This window comes from Triturus cristatus, chromosome 8 (assembly GCF_964204655.1).
Source record: "Triturus cristatus chromosome 8, aTriCri1.1, whole genome shotgun sequence".
Classification (NCBI taxonomy): domain Eukaryota; kingdom Metazoa; phylum Chordata; class Amphibia; order Caudata; family Salamandridae; genus Triturus; species Triturus cristatus.
Window position 1 is genome coordinate 343,285,385 of NC_140591.1, and position 21,014 is coordinate 343,306,398.

Genomic DNA, 21,014 nt, shown 5'->3' on the forward strand with positions numbered 1-21,014 from the left:
ACGGAGGAAAGACACATGGCGCTGCGCACGTGCACTGAAGCTTTAGGCCACGGCAGCACTTTGAAAAGCCTGTATACAAAATGTCTCGGCCAGATCAGCGCAAGCGCTGGATCAGGCGAGACCTAAAAAAGGTTTAAGTGCATGTTTATTTAGTGACTTTTGTGGTTCTCCCTGACAAGAATTGTGATTATTCTTTAAAGTGAGTTTTCACCCCCATTCAACAAATAATACAATTTCTTACAGACCTTTTATCTTGTTTTGGGTGCATGCTCATGTTTGAGCTGAAACCAGGATTATAATGTAGGAGCAAATCAAGGGTGTTTGTTCCCTTGATTTGTGGCAAGTGACACCTGTCATAGTTTTTGGAATCTAATAGCACAAGAGCTCTTTGGGCACCTCAGAATGCGGGAATAACACGTGCTACTGGCGTATTTCTTCCCATTCCGAGGTGTGAAACACATAGGTCTAGATGCAAAGGTCTTCTTCCTCAAGCAGGTGGACATCTTCAGCTCATATGTCAAAAGTTTGGCGGTAGGGAAACTACTCCACACCAATCAGAATCAGTACAGCCTCTAAGAGGAGTCTTGTGAGGACTCTTGCCCACTGTGCAATTCAGTGATCACTGTCTGGACAGGTGACCCAGTTTTTTACTCAGCTACCTGATCTGGCAATAAATCTTGTATGTTCCTTCCAAACAGTCTTGGAAACAAAGAGAAGATGATGAAATTGAGGATAAGCTGGCCTCTGTGGGCAGAAGCCATCCTTCATCTTTCACCCTCAATCTTCCAAAAGCAGTTAATGGCTGTTCCCAAATTCATAAAATCTAGATTAGAGTTTGGATGTTCATGGTCCAGCTCCCCGCCCCCAAACCTGTTATGGTATGCAGATTTGTAGAGTGCACTCTCACCAGGAAGGGTATCCTGGTGTTGAGCAAGTGTGAGTCTAGCCATTGCTAGGACCTAGTGGGACTACTTGAAAAGCCAGGTCTTCGGCTTCTTGCGGAATTCAAGCCGCAAGGAGGGGTTTACTACGTGTAATGGTAGGTCATTTTATACTTTAGAAGCAAATTAGAAGGCTCGACCACCGGATCTGGTTTTCCATATGTGTGGGATTTGTGCTAGTAGAAGTGCAGACGAGCGGATTCATCAGCCAATTAGCATGACATATCGCCATGTTGCCATTTAAAATCATCTAATTGATCCAACACTCTAATCCTAGCCACTGTAAGCAATAGCATCATGATTTATGAATTCAGGACATTGACCATAAGGCATGAATTGCTGCAATTCAAACACAAATAACCTGGTTATACAGAACACGTTGTAGTCTTTATACTTTATATCTAATGGGTATTAAATACTCCCAGGTATGGCTATGCTAAATTATTCAGTCATGCCTACCTCTAAGTGTTCCTCATTAAAAATTGTTAGCAACCATCTACATCTACTCGCCCATTCACCAAGTCAATGCAAGGAGCACTGTGAGATAAAAGCTGCCGGGTTTGATATTGTGAGAATGATGTTGTATACATACAGTGACAATTTAAAGACATCTTTGCTAATGTTTATGCTGTGAATGAGTGGCTTTGTGTGAATTCTCTTTGCCAGCGGCTTAAATATCAAGGCAACAAGGAAGAAAGATATGGAGCAGCCCAACCTAGTCCCTCATGAGAGGTCTACTAGAAATGATTGACAGCGGTTCACCCAGATCATCAGCCTTGAGGTTTGATAGCCGGCTCTTAGTCATGTCCTGAATTCTCCATCAGTCTGAATAAGATTTAGAGTGGGCTCCACAAAGTCCTAATCCTTATGATCAAACACATATTTCTGCATCAATGCTCAGTAGATTTGATGTCCTCTGTTATCTGCTAACACGTTCTGCTATATGCTTGATCTTTTTGGTACTGTGCCCTCACTGGCTTCACCAGGTAAGCCCTGACTGGTCTAGGTGGATGGCAGACAGCATCAGCAGATCAAGATGTTTCGCTAAAATCCGCTCAAACAGGTTCACATCAAGGTTAAGAAGGAAATTAGTCTGCAGGACCCACAAATTCTAGGACTCTTTTTCTGGGTTAGGTATACAGGCAATGCAGCTTCTACCATAGATGAGGGGTCACATACTGAGAGCTGCCAAGCCAGTTGAACAGTTAAGTCAGATAGAGAGCTCACAAACAGGTTATAAAATACTTGCGTAAAGCTTTCTGAGCCGTAGGCCTCCATGGATTTGAGGTTTTTGGTTGGTACAACTGTTTGTTCAGTTCGGGTGGCTGAATTTAGTTTATGTGCCTGAGCTGGAATAAGTACTTGCTCGGGCAATTCGAAAAGAGCTCAGTTTTTATAAAAAGTTAAACTCCGCATTTGGTTATTCGTGTTTAGGATTTGGCAATAACTAAAAGTGGCTCTTCACTGATTGGTGAGCTAATTTCTATGACCTATTATGGATGTGTGAGTGTGTGAATGCAAGAATGAGTAGGTTGGTTTGGTTAGTGAATGGATGCATGTGTGCATGGATACATGGCATGCATGATGGATTATTGAGTGCCTAAACTCACCATATAATGAAGAGGTGCTGTATTTGCCAATGCTTGTTTAAACAGTGTAGTTTGTGTTCAGGTGATAAATGTGACACATTTGTGCAAGTAATATCAGTTAAATAATGTAAACACAACTCACCAGAAAACACATATGTGTTCAGAGTAGACTGACACTTGCAAGTTATGGAGATTTACTCATGTTTTGGGTTTCAAAGGAGTATGTTCAGAAATCTATGACAATCATGGTTTTTGAGCTACATACAATTTTCAGGTGTAGCCCATAAACCTACTCATTTGGATTGTATACAGGAAGACAACCCACAGGTTTATGGTAAGAGGAAATGTGCATTTGTTAATTTTCCCAATTGATTTATCCACATGTAAGGAATGTTCTTCCCTACACCTACTGAATATGTGGTTTGGTGGTGTTTGGGATGCTTACCTGCTAAGATACCACGGAAACCACTTAAGGTAAGTAAAAGTCTTTCACTTCCAGTATCTGTACATGCAAGTGGCAGGGAAGCAGGATCACAGGAGCTGCTCATTCAAAAGATAACACTGTAATATCATAAGCAACATTCCAAGGCTACACTTGTCACAGCTGTTTATTACATCATTCTATAAGACCCAACATTACCCACCCCAATAGCACTTTGGAATTTTTAGAACTAAAGTAAGCTCTGCAAGCTGAGGTGGAAAATCCATCAAAAGCCACACATTTAGGACTTTGTCGATGTTCTCAACGTCCACATTGAACCCCCTCATCCCATCTGAAAGTTTCTATTTTACCAACTCTTTACTGTCTTTACGACTGGAGAAAACACATCCACCTTCTAGAATCAAATTTGTAAGTGCCATCCACTGCCGTGATTATTAGCACATACTAAACCAGGCTCTGTCATTAGCTCTAAGGGGCAAATTTATAAGGGCATGGTTCCACAGGAACGTCACTTTTATTGACGTTCCTGTGGCCCAATGCCCTGCTCCATATTTACAAAGTGGCTTTATGCCACTTTTTGTGGCTTAATGCCGTTTTGTAAATAGGGTACCCTTTCACGCAGGTGCCTGCATGAAAGGAAGTTGCTATGGGTGATGCTGTGGACATTCCACTGCAACGCCCATTGCTTTTTGCCGCTGCCCCAGATTTACAAGGGGGTGCAAATCTGAGGCAGAGCCAAATACTAACACCATGCAAGATTTGGCGTTAGAATGGTGAAACAAGGAGGAATACTTATATTTTTGCTTTTTCTATGTGTGCTGCATTCTGCATTCTGCAGCACACATAGAGAAAGCAAAACATCATGAATGATTGTTTAAGTGCAGGAAGGTGTCCCTTCGTGCACATAAACAGTCATTAAATAATGACGATTTACTACTTCTATGAGTGCTGCATTCTGCAGTACATATAGCAGTAACAAATCATCATTATTGATTGTTTATGTGCAGGATGGGACACCTTCCTGCACATAAACAATCATTAGACGGGCCCAATGTAGTGTGGTACGATCACTGTGAGGCAGTGTTTGGGAACCCACAAGGTAGGTTAAAAGACCCCTCACACACCAACCTGGTTGGTGTCATGCTTCATCATTGGGGCCCCAACCGGGTGGCCGAATGCCCCCCGGTTGTGCTGCGACGCCTGGCTACAGCGGAGCTGGTGTGGTGCAAGAGTGTGATGTAGTGATAGTTAAAAACATATATCTCTGAGAATCCTTGCCTTTAGGAGATTTATTATTGGCGGCTCAGGATATAGACTAAAAAACAGGGTATGTGGTGCAACTACTGAAGAAATAATTATCTACTAGTTGGCTGTGTTGTAGGTCTACATGTTTCAGCTCTCGTATAAAAATGTAGAGCTTTCGTCAGGACCAGTGTATATAGTGAGTGGCAAAGTGTGAAGTGCCACGTGGTGAGTGAAAAAAAATTAAAAAGGTTGTTTACCTACACACTCGCTAAGGTGTGTGGACACAGTGTCGGCGCACCTCTCCCTTTTCCCTAGCTCTCTCATTGTTCTCTACATAAACAACCATTCCCTGCAATGCAGGCACCCTTGTACTATGATGCAAGGGTGCCTGTGTTGGTGCTAGGCAGCTAATTTTAGCGCCAGCGTTAGGAAAAACCCAGGAGTGGGACATATTGTTATAAATATGGCACATCCCTACTTTTTGGAAATGTTGGAGCACGGCGCATCCAACTTTGGCACAGCTCCACGCTCCAACATTTCCTTGTACATATGCCCCTTCGTGTTATGAAATCAGAGCTAATAGGGACATCCAACCAGATACTCTACTAGTATTTGCCTGATTGAAGCTCCTTCACCATCCACTTTACAATAAAGTTAAATCTTACCTCTTGTAGTTTATGTGTTGTAAAAAAAAAACTAAAATGTCATCAAATGTTATTTTTAAAAAACTTTTTTTCCTAGCAAAAGTGCTTTTTCGGGACCACTGATATCTCAGGTGCCTGAAACTTCTGTTCTGCCCGGGGTCGGACTGAGAGACAAAGTAGGCTGAGCACCAAAATAAAAGTAGCCCCCATAAGTGAATTGTATATCTAAAAAGAGGGCGACATTTACACATTGGGGTAGTTTTGAATATATAAAGACACACTTTATATAGGTGTTAGGTAAGGTACGAGAGATTGCATACATTTCTGCTTGCTGCATGCAATTTGTGTGGCAACATCTGGGAAATCAACTGAAAAAAATGCCTTCCAGCCAATAAAACTGGTCCATAAACAGCCAGCGCTCTGGAACTGCCAGATTGCCCTATAGGCCAGCATGCAGTGACGGCTCCTCCACTAAGGCAGAGGAGCGTCACCCCACTGAAAAAAAGTAAAAAATAAAATGATATTATCTATTGTTATTATCAATTTATTTTTCCAATAGCTGTCAGTGGCTCTAGGGTGGGGCAGGGCTCGCAGAGCAAGGAGGGGGGTGGTTTACACTCCTGAAGTTCGCACTCTTGGGCCGGCCAAACTGTCATGCACACTTTGCAAATTCCCCAACAGACTGCATTACACAGCCTGGTGAGGAACATGCAAAGCCTCCCATCTGAGCGCTGAACCATGGCGCTCAGACCAATCACAGCGCTGCATTGCAGAGTTGTGATTGGCTCAGGGGAGCCTTGGAGCCGGGTGCTTCCTGCTGCTGGCCAGGAATCTGCAGTAAGATGACAGAGGACGCAAGGGGAGGCGGTGGCCGGCGGGCCCCAGGTAATTGTGTTTTTTTATTTTTTGTTGTCCGTCCTTCGGCCCCCCTACTCCGCCTCACCAACCAGGTCCAGTAGCAGCTGCTACTGCCAGCACGACCCTGATTCTGTCCGAGCAGGTAACTTAACTATTCAACCCATTTTCTTTTGTTGCAAAATAACGGCTGACCATGGTCTATATCTATTTTTACAGGATTCTTTGCGCACAAGGTGGAGCACGAAAACACGAAGCAGAATGCGAGAACTTTCCAGAGAACAGGCTCTCCTGCTTTTGAGCGAGTCTACACTGCAAAGTGAGTTTTTAAACAGATGATATTGGTACTGGGGAAAAAGAGGAAGAGGAATTGCAAGGTTTTAAGATCTGTTGGCTAGAATTAAAATGAGCAGTTATTTAGGAGGTTTTTATGTGGGCTTTAACTATCTGATTATCATAAGAATGCGATTCATTATATGAATTGCCGAAATATATATGTACATTTTAATTGAGTTATGATTGTTCATGTTATAAGAGACAGCTGAACTCAGATGTTTTAGATAGGAACATTATACAGTAACAAATATCCGGATTCTACACTCAAATAGAAAAAGAATAACTAAGGGAAATGTGAACGGTGACAAAATTGTAAAAAAGAACAAGCATTTGCAATGCAATAGGTCTCGCATTACTGAAAATTTGAGTTATTGGTGTTGCAAATGATAGTGCTCAAACTTTCAGTAATGCGAGACCTATTGCATTACAAATGCTTGTTTTAAAAGGTGACATGTCTTAGAGACTGGCTGCTGTGACAAGCGAGCTGCGCTCTGCAGACAGGGAAATGGTTAAGAATGGAGGAGGGGAGATGATGCTCGGACATGACAGCAAGTTCTATCAACAGTGAAAAGTGGGAGGGGGTGATTGGGGGATGGGAGAAGAACGAGCTGCTGTGTGCGTTTGGAAAGCCAATAAATTGCTTTGCCTTTTTGAAAGAAATTAAAATAAAAGCAACGCTGTACATAAACAATTACAGGCGCGCTTAAAGTGAATGTGGCTAGTGGCGCTCTGGAGACAGCAGCAAATGAAATGGTTAAGAATGGAGGAGAGCTGGGGAGATGAGGCTCAGACAAGACAACAAGTTCTATTAACTGTAAACAGCGGGAGGGGAGTTATTGGGGGATGGGAGAAGAGCTAGAGGCTGTGTGCGTTCGGAAAGGCAATAAAGTGGTTTGCCAATGTGAAAGAAGTGAAAATAAAAGTGGTGCTGTTCATAAACAATTAAAGGTGCACTTAAAGTGAATGCAGCACCGTTCATAAACAAATAAAGGCACAAGACAATGCTATATGTTAAAGCGTAGCACTCGCCTCTTAAAAGTGAAAGTGGAAATATATAAAATAAAGTGTATCATGCTCGCTGGTAAAAAAAATGTTTGCTGTAAATGGTGTCCTGCCTGCAGCAGCAGGCAAGAGAAAGTCATTTAAGAAAATAGTGCTCACCGACTGTAATTAAAACATCCGTAGTAACAATAAATGTAACAGGGGTAATCCTCATGGGAGGTTACAACAGGAGAAAAGGAGGTCCTAAGGAGGGACTACTAAGCCTATTGACCAATAAAAAGCTACCATTTACAAAGGACAGTAATAGGAGCCAATTGAAAAGATGGGAGGAGCTTAAAGTCCATACCTGAATACAGTTTGTCTCGAAGATACAGTGCAAGTGCTGCCTAAGCGAGATCTAAAAACGTAAGGTATTCACATAGGCCAGGTGCGATACTACATGGCATGTCTTATCCCTAGCAGGATATCAGGGGCAAATGCAGTAATACCACACCCAGTAAATACCGCACATTGCCGTATTGAAATTTAATGAGTGCTGTCAAAGACCTGGGCTGGTGAAACAAGACAGCATTTACATTGTGGCTGAACCACGTGTGCTGTTTCAACACAAGTGGAACAACATTTGCCTTAACCATGCATATGCCTTACCCACGCATATGCGTGGTCAAAGCAGTCAGCACTCTAAATGCAGAGCGTTTGGGCGGGGAGAGGAACAGGAAGGTTCTGGTCAGGAAGGACCGGGACACAGCTTGGTAAGTAGGGCAGGGCCGGGATCAGAGTCGAGGCAGGTTTGTAGGGCTGGGGCAGGTTTTAGGGCTCAGGGCAGGGGGCTGGGGTCAGGGTAATTTTTAGGGCTGGAGGGCCGAGGTTTAGGGCTCAGGGCGGGGGGAGGGGCAGTTTTCAGGGCTGCGGGCCTGTTTTAGAGCTCAGGCTGAATGGTCAGGTAGTTTTTAGGGCTGGGGTGAATAGATTGCAGGGCTTGGGCCGGGTTATAGGGCTTAGGGCAGAACAGCCTGGGGTGTGATCTTTACCACGCATTTACCCTTCCAATCATGCCTTTACAACAAAATTTGCTATAAAGGCAGACGTGGTAAAGGCATGTGTGGAAAAGACACGGCTCCGAGTTGAAAAACGTCACCCAGTATTTCCAGTTATCCTTATGCAAGGTTATGATGTATATATGTTCCAATTGTGCTTATTATGAACATCACACTTTTGTATTCTGCTTATCAAATATAATAAGGGCGTTATTACAATGAATGCAGCCTGTTGTTAGTAATCTTTTGTGATGATGTATTTTATGATTATTGTTCTTTTGTTTTTCTGAAGTTCAAGATGTTTTTATCATTGGCAACATCTTGTTGTTTTGCTAATTATTTAAAATGTTATTTGAAAAAAATTGTTTACATTAACGTGGAGTGTTGGATGACACAGGAGTGGAAAAGGAGTGACTTAGGTGATGTGAAAGTAGTGATTTTAAAATGTTTGTTGTTAATTATGCCCTATATAGAATCCATCCATGATAATGCTAGATTAATACAACAGGAAAGTGGAATGTATTTGGATCTGTTTAGCGATAGGAATATTCTAGTAAGAAGCCCTAGGCACTGCAAGAGAGTTACCTTATACTTTCTAGAGAGCCCGGGTTTGATGATTCCACTACAGAGAGTGAAGAGCCTATCAAATTGAGGTTATTCACAAAGGTAATATACACTTGCGAATAATTTACAGTAATTTGCAGTTTGTAAATAGGAATGGGCTTTCTCTTTCGTGGATGGGTGTATTTCGTTCCGCCTTACTCTTCCCTACACTCCTCCAATTGAGTAGTAAGTATGCCCCTTTTTCTAACCACTCCCCTTGGTCCTTCCTACGTTTGCTACTAAGTAGTATACTTAGGGCCTTATTTATGAAGCCCTGCGCCACATTTACACTGCTGTTGCATCACTTTTTGTGACGATGTGACAGCGTAAATAATGTGCCATGTTGCGCCATATTTATGAAGTGACGCATCTAGACTGGTGCGTAACTTCGTAAAACCCTGCGCTATATTATACCTGCGTCAGGTATAATGTATGGTGGGTGGACGTTACCCTGCATCAAAGCCTTGTAGGAGTGGCGCTTTGAAATCTATAAGATTCCATTGCGCCACTTCTAGGACGCCTTAGCGTCAAAACCTTACGCCTGCCTCATGCCCCATGTGAAACGACACATTGCTGGAGTCACGTCTGTTTTCAGACACACTCCAGCAATGCGCCACTTTTGCCCCTGCAGATAGGTCAGTAACACTGACTTATCTGTGACTCCTTGCAACATGATGTGCCGTACTGTAAATATGGCGCACTGAGAAGTGTTGCATCGCTGCTTTGTCGCAGCAATGCAACACTTCTCATAAATAAGACCCTTACATTGGGAGGATCTCACCACATAAAAGATAGAAGAGGTAGAGATTTACACTTATAGGTTTGTGAATAGCATTGCTTAGTAGTTTAGTAATACTCTTATTGGAGTACTACACATACTACAAAATGCATAGTGCTATCTCAATGTGCAAGTCGCTGCTCCCCACTGAAACAACTGCCAAGGAGACAGACAACTGTGTTTAGTGTAGTATAACCAAGGGCATAGCCTTTTATTCACATCTTCTTGGCCCTGCCGGGGTACCTGTCACCATTCAAATGCCGCACAATGTTCATCTCTAGGCAAAACTGTAGGTAAGAAAGGTCCAGGACCACCAGCATGTCAGTTCCCACTCCTGCCTTCCCAGTGCCCACACAAATCAAAACCCCTCCAGGGTGTAAGTTCAGTAATTCAGTCCAAAATGTTGGGTAGCCCCCTTTTTCTGCGGCAAGAAATTCCACCAATTCCACCTTCATCCCGGTATGGGTGGATGGGTGTTTGATGTGGTATGTTGCATGGTGGTGTGTGGCAGAGAGAAAAATAGGCTGATCCCTTGCCTCGTGATTCCTTACATGGTTCGGATGCCACCTGATGATGTCATGGGCGACTCTTCTTTGAGGAAAATTGGATGAGGGGCTCCCCCACCTTGGCTCTTGCACGTGGAACGACTAATGGCACCTGACTACTATTGCAGGGGGCACCTGGACAGGTTAATTGTCCCAAAATATGTCTAACCAGGGTAAGACAGCTGTGAGCCTTGTGATACTAGTGGGGAACTGGTAACAGAAGAGGCCTGAGAAGAAACAAGCCCTGCAGACTACTCTTTACGAATCCTGTGGGCCTTTCTAGCTGGGGAGCAGGTGACATGTTCCATTAAAAACTCTCAAGCCCAGGATGTCAGAACTTGGCAATCTTTAGTAAACTACATAAGGGTAGTATGCAGACAGTCCACCTCCCCTCATAGAATGAGAATCCCAAGGTCCTGATTTCAAGTTGTGTGGAAGAGGGTAGATATTTACCACCCTTGCTAAATATCATTAACTCCGGGTGACATATTTATTGGGTGAGGTAAATACCTCCTTCTCAGAGTTTTCATGTTAGAAATGAAGCATAACATGCAGAATCGGAATTTAACACAAGTTCTCACTTGTTTTGCCCTTTTATGTGTTTTTTCTTGATAAATTTCAGCAGGTTGATCTGCCTGAATCTATCAGGGGATCAAACAACTCATAATTTCCAACACTCTGTGAACTTGTACTTAGAGCCTTAGTCTACTGCTAACACTTACAATCAGATTTGAAATTGTCAGCAGATGTGTGTATATCTAGCTCACGGGACATGTTGCATTGATGGGATGCTATCGGGAAATCCAGGTGAACAGCTGATGGATTTACAATGCAAAGCTCTAGCCACAGTCTCCCTTAGAAAAGAAAGAAGGAGGTGGGAGACCAACTATTGACATTTCTTGTTTTCAGTTGTATCTGTTTGGTTTATGTTTGTATAACGCAAACTACAAATGTGAAATATTTTTGGGGAGCCTGATACGAAAGGGGAGCTTACAGAGATGCTACCATGTAAACGTTTTCTGAATTAGCATTTCGAACTGAGAAGACACTGGAGTTAAACTTGATACTGATGTAGCATTAAATGTCTTCTTATTTCTCTTGCTGGAAGAGACAGGAAAGTAAGCAACTGCTCAGTAATCAGAAATCTGCTTTGAGGCTTAGAGCTTGGCATAGATTTTATTAACGGAAATTTCTGGGGTTTCTGGAGAAGGTGCGTGTTAGAAATTGGGCTTCTGGTTGGCAGAGGTATGCACCTTGTTGAAGCAGGAACCACAGTCATAGTCAGAATAGGTCACAACACACCCTAAATTATCCTGTGCTCACCCTCTGGTAGCTTGGCACAGAGCAGTCAGGTATAACTTAAGAGGCAATGTGTAAATTATTTGTGCAACACTTCAAATGGTAACTCAATGAAAACACCACAAAAAGACTCCACACCAGGTAAGAAAAATAAAGCTTAATTTTAAAAATATAACAAGACCAAAATGACAAAAAATCATTAAGTAGAAGTTGAGATGTGAATTTTTAAAAAATAAATGTAAAATAGTGTTTAGAAGCAATAAGCACTTAAATGGGTTATCTGGTGGAGCTGGACTGGAGCAAAGTCAGAAGTGCAGGCCGACCACAATTGAGTATGGGCTGGATACAGGGAACCCACTTGGGCCCCGTTGAAACAAATTAACTTGATCCTTGATGCGTCTTCGTCAGCGAGGATGCGAGGTGCAGCCGAGGCAATGCGACGGTTTTGAGCCACACAGTGGACGAGATGCATCGAGTTTCTCCACGCAACTGCTGCGATGCTTTGGTGCCGAGTTTGAAGCGCTGGTTCCGAATCCGATGTTATGGAAGCTTGTAAAGCGCGCAGCTACCTCCAACGGAAGTGTCCCGGCGCTGAAGACCGCTGGGGAACCCGTCCTGGCTTTCCCTGTGAGATGGTCCCTATCTGGGTATCTCCAAGGTGAAACCAGGCATCCCCGGCGTCTGTGGGGGGCCGTTGTAGAGATGAGGCAAGCTTAATGCCCAGAGTTGCCGAGTGTGTTCCTGGTTAGAGTAGGTACCGAGGCGAGAATTATCGAGTCCGTTTTGACCCTGGTCCACGACCCTGCCGCATCGGGAATTGAACCCTGGTCCCTGGCCGATTCTCTGCATGCGGGTCTGCCGCCTCTAACCAGTGAGCCACACCTCTCCACGATGTGCGCCTGCTTCTCAAGTCTATCTCTTCACAATTGGGAATTACACTTTAAAAGATGTAATAACGTAATCCCAGTGTTGTCCAATGGGAGAGATAGGCCTTGAAGTAGCCAAAAACAAAATTGGGAGTATTTCACTACCAAGACATGTAAAACTTAAAGGTTCATGTCCTGCCTTTTAAATACATTGCATCCTGCCCTGTGGGGAAGACAGGGCCTACCTTAGGGGTGACATATGTATAATACGGAAGGTTTAGGCCGGGCAAGAGGGTTACCTTGCCAGGTCTAAATAGCAGTATAAAACTGCACATGCATGCTCTGCAATGGCAGGCTTGAATCATGGTTAGAGGGCTACTAAAGTGGGTGGCACAATGAGTGCTGTAGGCCCCTAGTAGCATTTAATTTACAGTCCCTGGGCACACGTAGTGCACTTTATTAGGGACTTATAAATAAATAAATATGCCAATTGGGTATGAGGCAATGTTACCATGTTTAGGGGAGAGAGCACAAGCACTTTAGCACTGGTCAGCAGTGGTAAAGTGCACAGACTCCTAAGCCAGCAAAAACAAGATCAGACAAATGGAGGGAGGCAGGGAAAAAGTTGGGCAAAGACCACCCTAAGGCTGTCAGGTCTAACAGAGCTACATCGAGAGTACAGTCCGTGGGCAACATTGACCTCATCATAGAGGTAGTATGGTGGAAAACATTGTGCCAATAGAGTTTCCTCCTGATAGAAGAAGTCCTTTAAAAATTGGTAAAAAAACGTTTGTGTTAGCCCTCAACAGCAAAGCGAGCCCTACATACCTTGAAGCAGTCTAAAATTAAACTCATTCCTTTGTACAGAACTCACTGTGGAAAACTGCTGTGAGGATATGTGAGACGATGTATGCCCATACAGTAACTAAGAGCACCTATCCAATCTACAATACACAGACTATTGATGGTCTCTACTTTAGCTTTGCTATTGTGTGGACTCCACTAATGACCCTTGTTCCTGTCTCATGCATTCTAATCTCACTTGGTACTTTTTGGGCGTTGCATCTACTAGTGGCTATCATCTCCGCGGCTGCTGATTGGAAGTCATGAAATAATATCACTCTTGGTAGTTTGGAAGCTATGTCTTCCGTTGAGTCACATCTCCACCTCCCCTTGATGGACCCCAAAGACTCTTAACTCTCTTTGTTGTTTTGAAATGGTGTATCTTCCAATAGGTTATAAAGCCATTGTTCCTGAGTGGTCTCCCTTGATTAGCAGAATCCTTGGTCAGGTTGGGAGGCTGCTCTCTCCAGTAGGTTCTTCTCCTCACAAAGGACTGGTGCTTCTCATCCACGACATCCAACAAGTACCATTTAGACTAGACTACAAATCCCCCCCTCTACCAACCAAGCACAGACTTTGGAATAATTCTTATCCAATTACCCAAATGGCATGTATATGCGCATGCATTTGTGATCTCTCATACATGTCACTGCTTCATTTCATGCTATGCTTATGTGCATAACGTGTTTGTAATACTTTTCGAGCACTCCTCAAAATGTCAACTCCAACATCAATAGACCATTCTATAAACCCACTCTTTACCAGCCATGCATAACAAGTTAAGTCGCCTCTTACTTGGCCACCTGCATACATTTGGGGGCACGACTAGGTTATGAGTGGGTATGCAAATGCTGCAATACAATTCTTAATTCTAGTGCCATTTTTATTGACACCATTGGTCTCATGCATCTGATTTCAAAGCCACCACTAGGGCACTTGTTAAGGAGTTAGCCCTTACCCCCTTGCCACCAAACTATGCAGTTGGTCCAAACATTTCTGACTCCCATCCATAGCTATCCCTCATGAGGTAATCAGATGGAATAAAAACTTATTTCATTAAACAATGAGATCTGCAACAACTATGTTTGCGTCCCCATAATTTTCTAAAAAAAAGGCAAATTATTTTTCTAACTCCAACCTTAAAATATGTTGAAGAAGAGCTTATGCCATGGGCCTTATGCTAATTTGGTCAGCATAAAGTGCTAATTCTCATGCATGCAGCACACATGTGACAGTTACAGTTTGGTAATAGAAATGGAGCTGACACTGGCAAATGGTACAGAGAGAGAGAGAGAGACAGAGAGAGAGAGAGAGAGAGAGAGAGAGAGATAGAGGAACAGGCCTTTATTTTAGGTCTTGACTTACATAAAGCTTTAGTTCTCTCTTTTCGACAATACAATATTCATAGAGTGTGCTTTGGGTCAGCCGCTTGCTCACAGTTGTTTGCCTTTATTGTCTACTTCAGTTTCCTTCTCCTTATTGAAAGGCTTTCTCTCCATTCTTGATTTTGTCCTGCTCCTGGAGGATAGCTTCTTCGCCATCATTTTATTCACTCACTTGTATCTTTTAACTGTTAATGCGAGAGGACTATTTTTTTCATTACTCATTAGCAATCAACGAGAGTGCAAGGCTTACCTTGCTGTCTTCCCTGTCAGCTGATTTATTTTTTATTTAGTAACTTTTTTCGTTTTTGTGCGGTCCTGGCATCTGCACATTGCTACGTGGCCATTTACTCTGCAGTATGTGCTCCTGTGCCATCTGTCATCTTTCCACTCTCCTCATGCTGTCAACATTTCTCTCTACCGCCCCATTCCTTTAACTCACCCCCTCCTCCTTACTCTTCCTGCATTTAAAAAAAAAAACATTTAAATTATTTTTGTATAGGCTAGCCAAACTACACAATGCTAGTGTTTCTACCACATTGAAAGGCATCCTACGCATGCTTTACTTTTTAATGTACCATTCCGAGATGTTTGACCGCCATCTTGGAATGGTAAATTAAAAATAACATAAAAAGATGACAGCTCTGTATGCATACGAACGGATGTATGACGTTACAACGCATGCTTTTACACCGCATGCCGTTACAACGCATTTTTTACACCGCAAGATCTGTTACAACGCCAGCCTTTACAACGCATGCTTTTACAACGACGTACACTAGATGGAGTGCTGACATTAGAAATGTATAATTTACTATTCTAACTCCAGTCCACGTTGCAGTAGGGAAGGTGTTTGGATAGTAAAACTACACTATTTCTAATGTTAGCACGCCATCTAGTGCATTTCGTTGTAATAGCATGCGTTGTAATGGCATGCGTTGTAACAGATTTCGCGTTGTAATAGTTTTGTTGTAATGGTAGTGCGGTGTAAAAGTTGCGTTGTAAAGGTTGTTCACCGTACGAACCCATGGTGGTCATCGTTGAATGATTTTCTTTTTTTCTTTTAGAAAAGTAATTCAGAGGTGGCTACCATGCTTGCTTGCACATACTTGCCAGCCAACTGTGAATGACTTTTCTTAAATCAAAAGCAACATAAGAGGAGTGCATTTATAAATGCTCTCTTTTTTGTTTTAATGAAAATCATCACAAGGTGGCCAACTGACTGAATTAGCATGCTTGTCTACCAACTAGGTAAAAAACAAACCATTGGCAAAGTCAGTAGGTTTTACGGGCGAGACTTTTCCCATTGCTTGCTACTGAACTCGTATGTGCTTGAAACAAATATCTCTCATCTTGTGGGACCCAGTGTGTGTCTCCCGCACTTCTATAGACTAACAACTGCCTCGCCGTGCCCATGCATCATCAACAAGTGCTGCAAAGGTGAAGAAGCACAGTAGGGTGGGCCTCCCACTCCTAACATCTTTACACATACAGCATAGCCTGGAACAAGTCCTTTCTGAACAAGAACCATAACATCACAGAGATGCTGTTCCACAATGCCATTTGTGCATAGAAATCTGAATGACACTCTCAAATGCTTGTGTTTATGAATGTGTGATGCTCACAAAAGGTGACCTAGCACTTGTGAATCATTTTACTTATGCGTAACATTATCCCACACAGGTGTAATATTGTGGAGAAATACTTCCCATTCTGGAAGCAGAGTGTGCGTTCTAGGTTTGACATGCACTGTAGAGTTTGTGGGGATTCACAGATGTTTTTTCTAACTCTAGAAAAGTTTGGAGATTTATTCCTGTCGAGGGCAGAAGTAAATTCCTTTTCAGGGTGGGAAGGGAGAATCCAAAAATAGGTTGCTGTGCAAGGGAAAAAGTTTCTCGACATAGAGAAACATATTTCCCATGGAGAAGATGAAAATGTCATTACACAAACACAGTGGTATTTCCCAATGAACAATGTTTTACTATGTACAGTTGTCCATGCAGTACCTCTCATAGGGCCTCATGTAGGTAGCCAAATACCGGTCGGTAACGGCCGATTTTCGGTAATTATACCGTTACCGACCGGTATTTTGGCTTTTGGTATGTAGGGGGTGAATTTCTGTATTCGGAATTTACCGAATCGGTAAAATTACCGAATCGGTAAAATTACCGAATCGGTAATTTTACCGATTCGGTAAATTCCGAATACAGAAATCAGATGTAGGGGGACTGTGTGGGTGTTGTTAGGAGTCAGTATTTACCACCAACTAATAGTTGGTGGTAAATAAAGTATGGATGAGTAAAAGCATTTAAAAGCGCTTAGAAGTGTGCACATGTGGCAGACATACGTGTGCCACATGTGCACACATGGCCGATTCAGGGGTGCAACAGGGTGTCAATGTGACACCCTGCCACCCTTGCATGTTCTCCCCCATTACCGAATCGGTATTTACCGATTCGGTAATGAGGCATACCTTCCCCTCAATGGGAAGGTATGCCTCCTTACCGAATCGGTAAATACCGATTCGGTAATTACCGACTCACTCCGATTCGGTAACATTTACCGAATTTTTACCTACATACACTTTACCGATTCTTAAATACCGATTCGGTATGATTCGGTATTTTAGAATCGGTAAAGTGTATGCCACCTACATGAGGCCCATAGTCTGAATTGGTAATCCACTAAGGTTTTCCAGGACTTTAGCAGGAAATCTGTGAATGGTGCGAATCCGCATCTATACAAGAGTGAAACCCTCTGGGCTCACAATTACAGCCAACATTTGTGAATCAGGCAGATAGACAGGGTTCCAGAGCGTCAGCCGCTGATAGTGATGAAATAAGAAGTGCACTGCAGGTTTCCTTCCAGTCTGCCCAGGACAAATGTCAAAGTACAAAAAAAACATAGGGCCTGGTTCACAAAAGTAATCTGAGGCAAAATCCTAACTTTACGACTTTGGGTAATCACAAAGTGCACTTAGGGTTAGTAAAAGCCCTTTGTGAATACCGAAAGTCATAAAGTTAGGATTTTGTCTTAGTTAAACTTAAGTTTTGGTCTTCTTGGTCTCAGATTACTTTTGTGAATTTGGCCCCTAATGATAAATTGGGGCAGGATTTGGTCCCAACGGGTGACAGTCTAGCATATCAACAAAAGAAGGATAAAAATACGTTTCAGAGAGAGTACCAATAAAAATGATTAATTATGAAGAGATATGCCACAGCCCCAAAAAATACCAGAACTGTGAAAGTAGTTTTGAAGAGGACTGGAACTAGTTTAACAAAGAGTGATGCTAGCTTTATAAAGGAGTGGAGTTCTTCAACAGTGAGAAGTGAATTGTGAAAGTGGAGCCATTTAACAGTAAAAATATAAAGCAATGGAACTCTCTTCCTATTGTTACTGCTTGCTACGACCTCTCCCAAGGAGAGAAAAGGACTTAAGCTGCTAGTATTTCGGTGAATCGATGCGATTCACCGAAATACTAGCGGCTGCGGAGCTTTTATCAAATGATCTTTGACCCAGATGACATCACAGGAAGTGACATTATAGGACTTTCAACACTGGTGGCATTACAGGAAGCAACACCCCAGGAACGTTAACCTTACTGCCATTATAGCAAGTGATATACTCTGGTCAAAAACCTACAATAAGTCGTAATAAAAACAAACATTGGCAAAGCCTATCAGTCTCACCTTTCGAAAGCAATGTAAATCTATTTTCTTTGATGGTATCCTGGCTGCGTGTGTGCCGAGAACCATGTGAGGTCTGAGCTAGTCAGCAGACAAAGAAGTGAACAAAAAGGAAAAATAAAACAGCATGCCTTGTCCATCTATCAATGCAGGATGTGGAACAACATCCCTTTATCCACCATGACCACACATAACACTGCTTCAATTTAGGAAAGCGTTGACTCACCTCTTTAACGAACACTACATCACAATGTATTAACCATCCACAACTTCTTCTCCTATTACTCATTGGCTTTAATCTTGCCTTTGACCATATACAGCGATCTGGTTCCTTTTGGCTAGGTTCAGGCTGTAAAAAAAAGTATAAATACATGCATACAAACATACATTTGCTAGTGCTTTTTGCCATGCTGGGCAGCACCAGAAAAAGCAAAAAAATGCTTGTATATCAATGCGTAACAACACTTACAAAAAAAGCAGCAATGATGTGTAGGTGCCTGTGTCACCACTCATTCACACGTAGGCGGCATGATGCTATGGCGGACCATCGTGATAATGTATGCGTGTGCATGCATCACCATGCTTGCGTGCATATGCAGCATGATAGAGCTGTTTTCCTTTTTTGGTTATGTGTATGTATGTCTGTATGTATGCCTTGTTATTTGTAGAGTACCACCCTAGCTTGGGAGGAATGGAGTGCTGAACAGTGGGCATGACCTCCGAGAGATACAATCATTGCGGTCAAGGGTAGACCTTCAAGTAGGGGTAGTGCTCCTTGAAGAGGTGTGTCTTCAACTTTTTTACAGCTGCCGAGTACTCAAAATGAGTATATAAATATGTCTATATACGTAAAATAAAAATGAGATAGACAGGGAGGGGCGGGCCATCAATGAAGTAGTGGCTGCGGGGTGGGGAGGAAGTCGACACTGCTGAGAGGCAGGGGGTATGGGGCAGAGGAGCAATGAAGGAAAGGGGTTGAGAGTTGACACTTTTAAAAAAAGCTGTGGAATAGCTGTGGGGGAAGGGATTAGAAACACAGAGAGTTGGGGTTTAGGGGACAGCAGCATACAAGGAAGAGAGCAAGACAGCACATGCCCTCACATAGAGTGCTAAAAGAAAAAGAGAAACATAGTTACCTGAATGGAAACAGTGGAGGGACATCGAGTCAGAACAAAATGAGGAAGAAATGCTCCAGAGGAAGAACAAAGAAAGAATAGGGAGGAACGCCATTTAAAAAGAATCAGGGAAATTAGATAGACAAGACCAAATCCAATCAAGAGAAATAAACTAACCCAAATTCCCACTATATGTATATATTTTAATATGTAACAGACACAAAAACCGTCTATAAGCACGTATTAAAAGGGATACTAAAATGGATAAAAGTACAAACACATACTGACTAGACTGCTAGCAAAATATTCCAGGAGTGCAACCATGACATTCCTGGAGAATAGGCATGATAGACCTGGAGAAAATGCTTCACAGGCCAGCTAAAGACAACATATTCCTAAACATAGTTGCAAATGCCCAGACACAGCCATCATTTGCGAAACGCACAAATGATTTGTCTAAGCACAACCATGATATGCTCAGAAATTCTTCATATGTCCAAATACAGCCTCAAACGCCCAGGCAAAATGTACAGATGTCAAGGCTAAACCAATACATGCCCAAGCATAGCCAGACGTTTTCAGTGCTGTCTCATAAGAGCACAGTTATTAAACAGAGGCTGAGCCTGAGTGGAACACAAGGGCAGGCTGTCCTTATCAGAACTAATCTACACACAGACTGCAAAGCTCGAGCCACAGGCACAAACAACCCACCGAAATGCATATACTCGTCTCAAACAAAATGTTCAATCCTTTCCCTTGCTTCTGTCACAGTCGCCTGCATCCACATCAGGATATCTATTCTGGAAAGAGCATATTTAGATTATTAACTGATTTATGTGGCATATACCTTGTCTCTCAATGCTAACAATAATTACTTTGTTTTAGACGCACTAGGGTAGGAATTTCATAAAGGATGCACTACCCCATTGTGCGCTGGGGCACACCCGGATGTATAATGAACACAGTGTTCTAAGTGCAGGAACAAACTCACACCTGTAGTTTGAACAACACATTATTGAGAGGGGGGGGGGCTGTCTGTTTGAAACAGCCAGCCCACTTTTCACTGAGGTCTCATTTAAATGGGAGCAGCGATCTCCCTGTAGTTGGGTGAAATGAGTGACTGCACCTGCCTACATATGGTTGTCTGGGGGAGTGCCTGAGACCCCATACCCATATCGTAAGGGGCATCCTCAGGACATATACTGACTGTGCACCACCTCTAAATATTTCACAATCAGTGCACCTCTCGACAATTATTTTTGCCTGGTCAGGCATAGAAGCAGATTGGTTCCTCATTTGTATGGAGCAAAATAAATGAAATCCCCCTTGGGACTGACCCAGCACAAGATGTGCGCCAGCGCGATCCGCATTATTTAAGGGAATTCACAAGCATCCGTGGCCCCTTCTATAATACCGAAGTACCCTGGGGTGCACGAAGCAGGTGCAAACACCTGTTGCACACCAATGGCACTTTCAGTATTAAGATCCAGTGAGTATATCACAAAGGTCCTGGAGAGTTTGGTCAATGCCAGACTTTCAGGAAAACCATTGACTCTGTAAATAAGTTGCAATTAGATTAATTCTATGTACAGGTAATTTAGGTTTTATCATGAAAATCTGGTATTTATTTATTTTATTTATTTATTTATAAAGTTTTATATAGCGCTAGCTAACCCGTAGGTATCAGAGCGCTTTACATACACAAAGGAAAAGAAAGATTGCGTAACATCGCAGGACATGAGGATGCATGAAGATATAAGCAAAGACATAATACTTATGTATCCAGTGAGGTGTGGGAGACGCAGG

General features: G+C 42.7%; 1 protein-coding gene across 2 annotated transcripts in view; it reads left to right on the forward strand.

Moving 5' to 3' along the window:
* Positions 1-21,014, forward strand: part of ALOX5AP (arachidonate 5-lipoxygenase activating protein) — a 216,908-nt gene that overhangs the window by 68,842 nt on the left and 127,052 nt on the right. For both annotated transcript variants that reach the window (XM_085621660.1, XM_085621661.1), the window contains exon 3: positions 5,936-6,035. In XM_085621660.1, the coding sequence (XP_085477786.1) occupies positions 5,936-6,035 (100 nt within the window). The remainder of the gene's footprint in view (positions 1-5,935; positions 6,036-21,014) is intronic.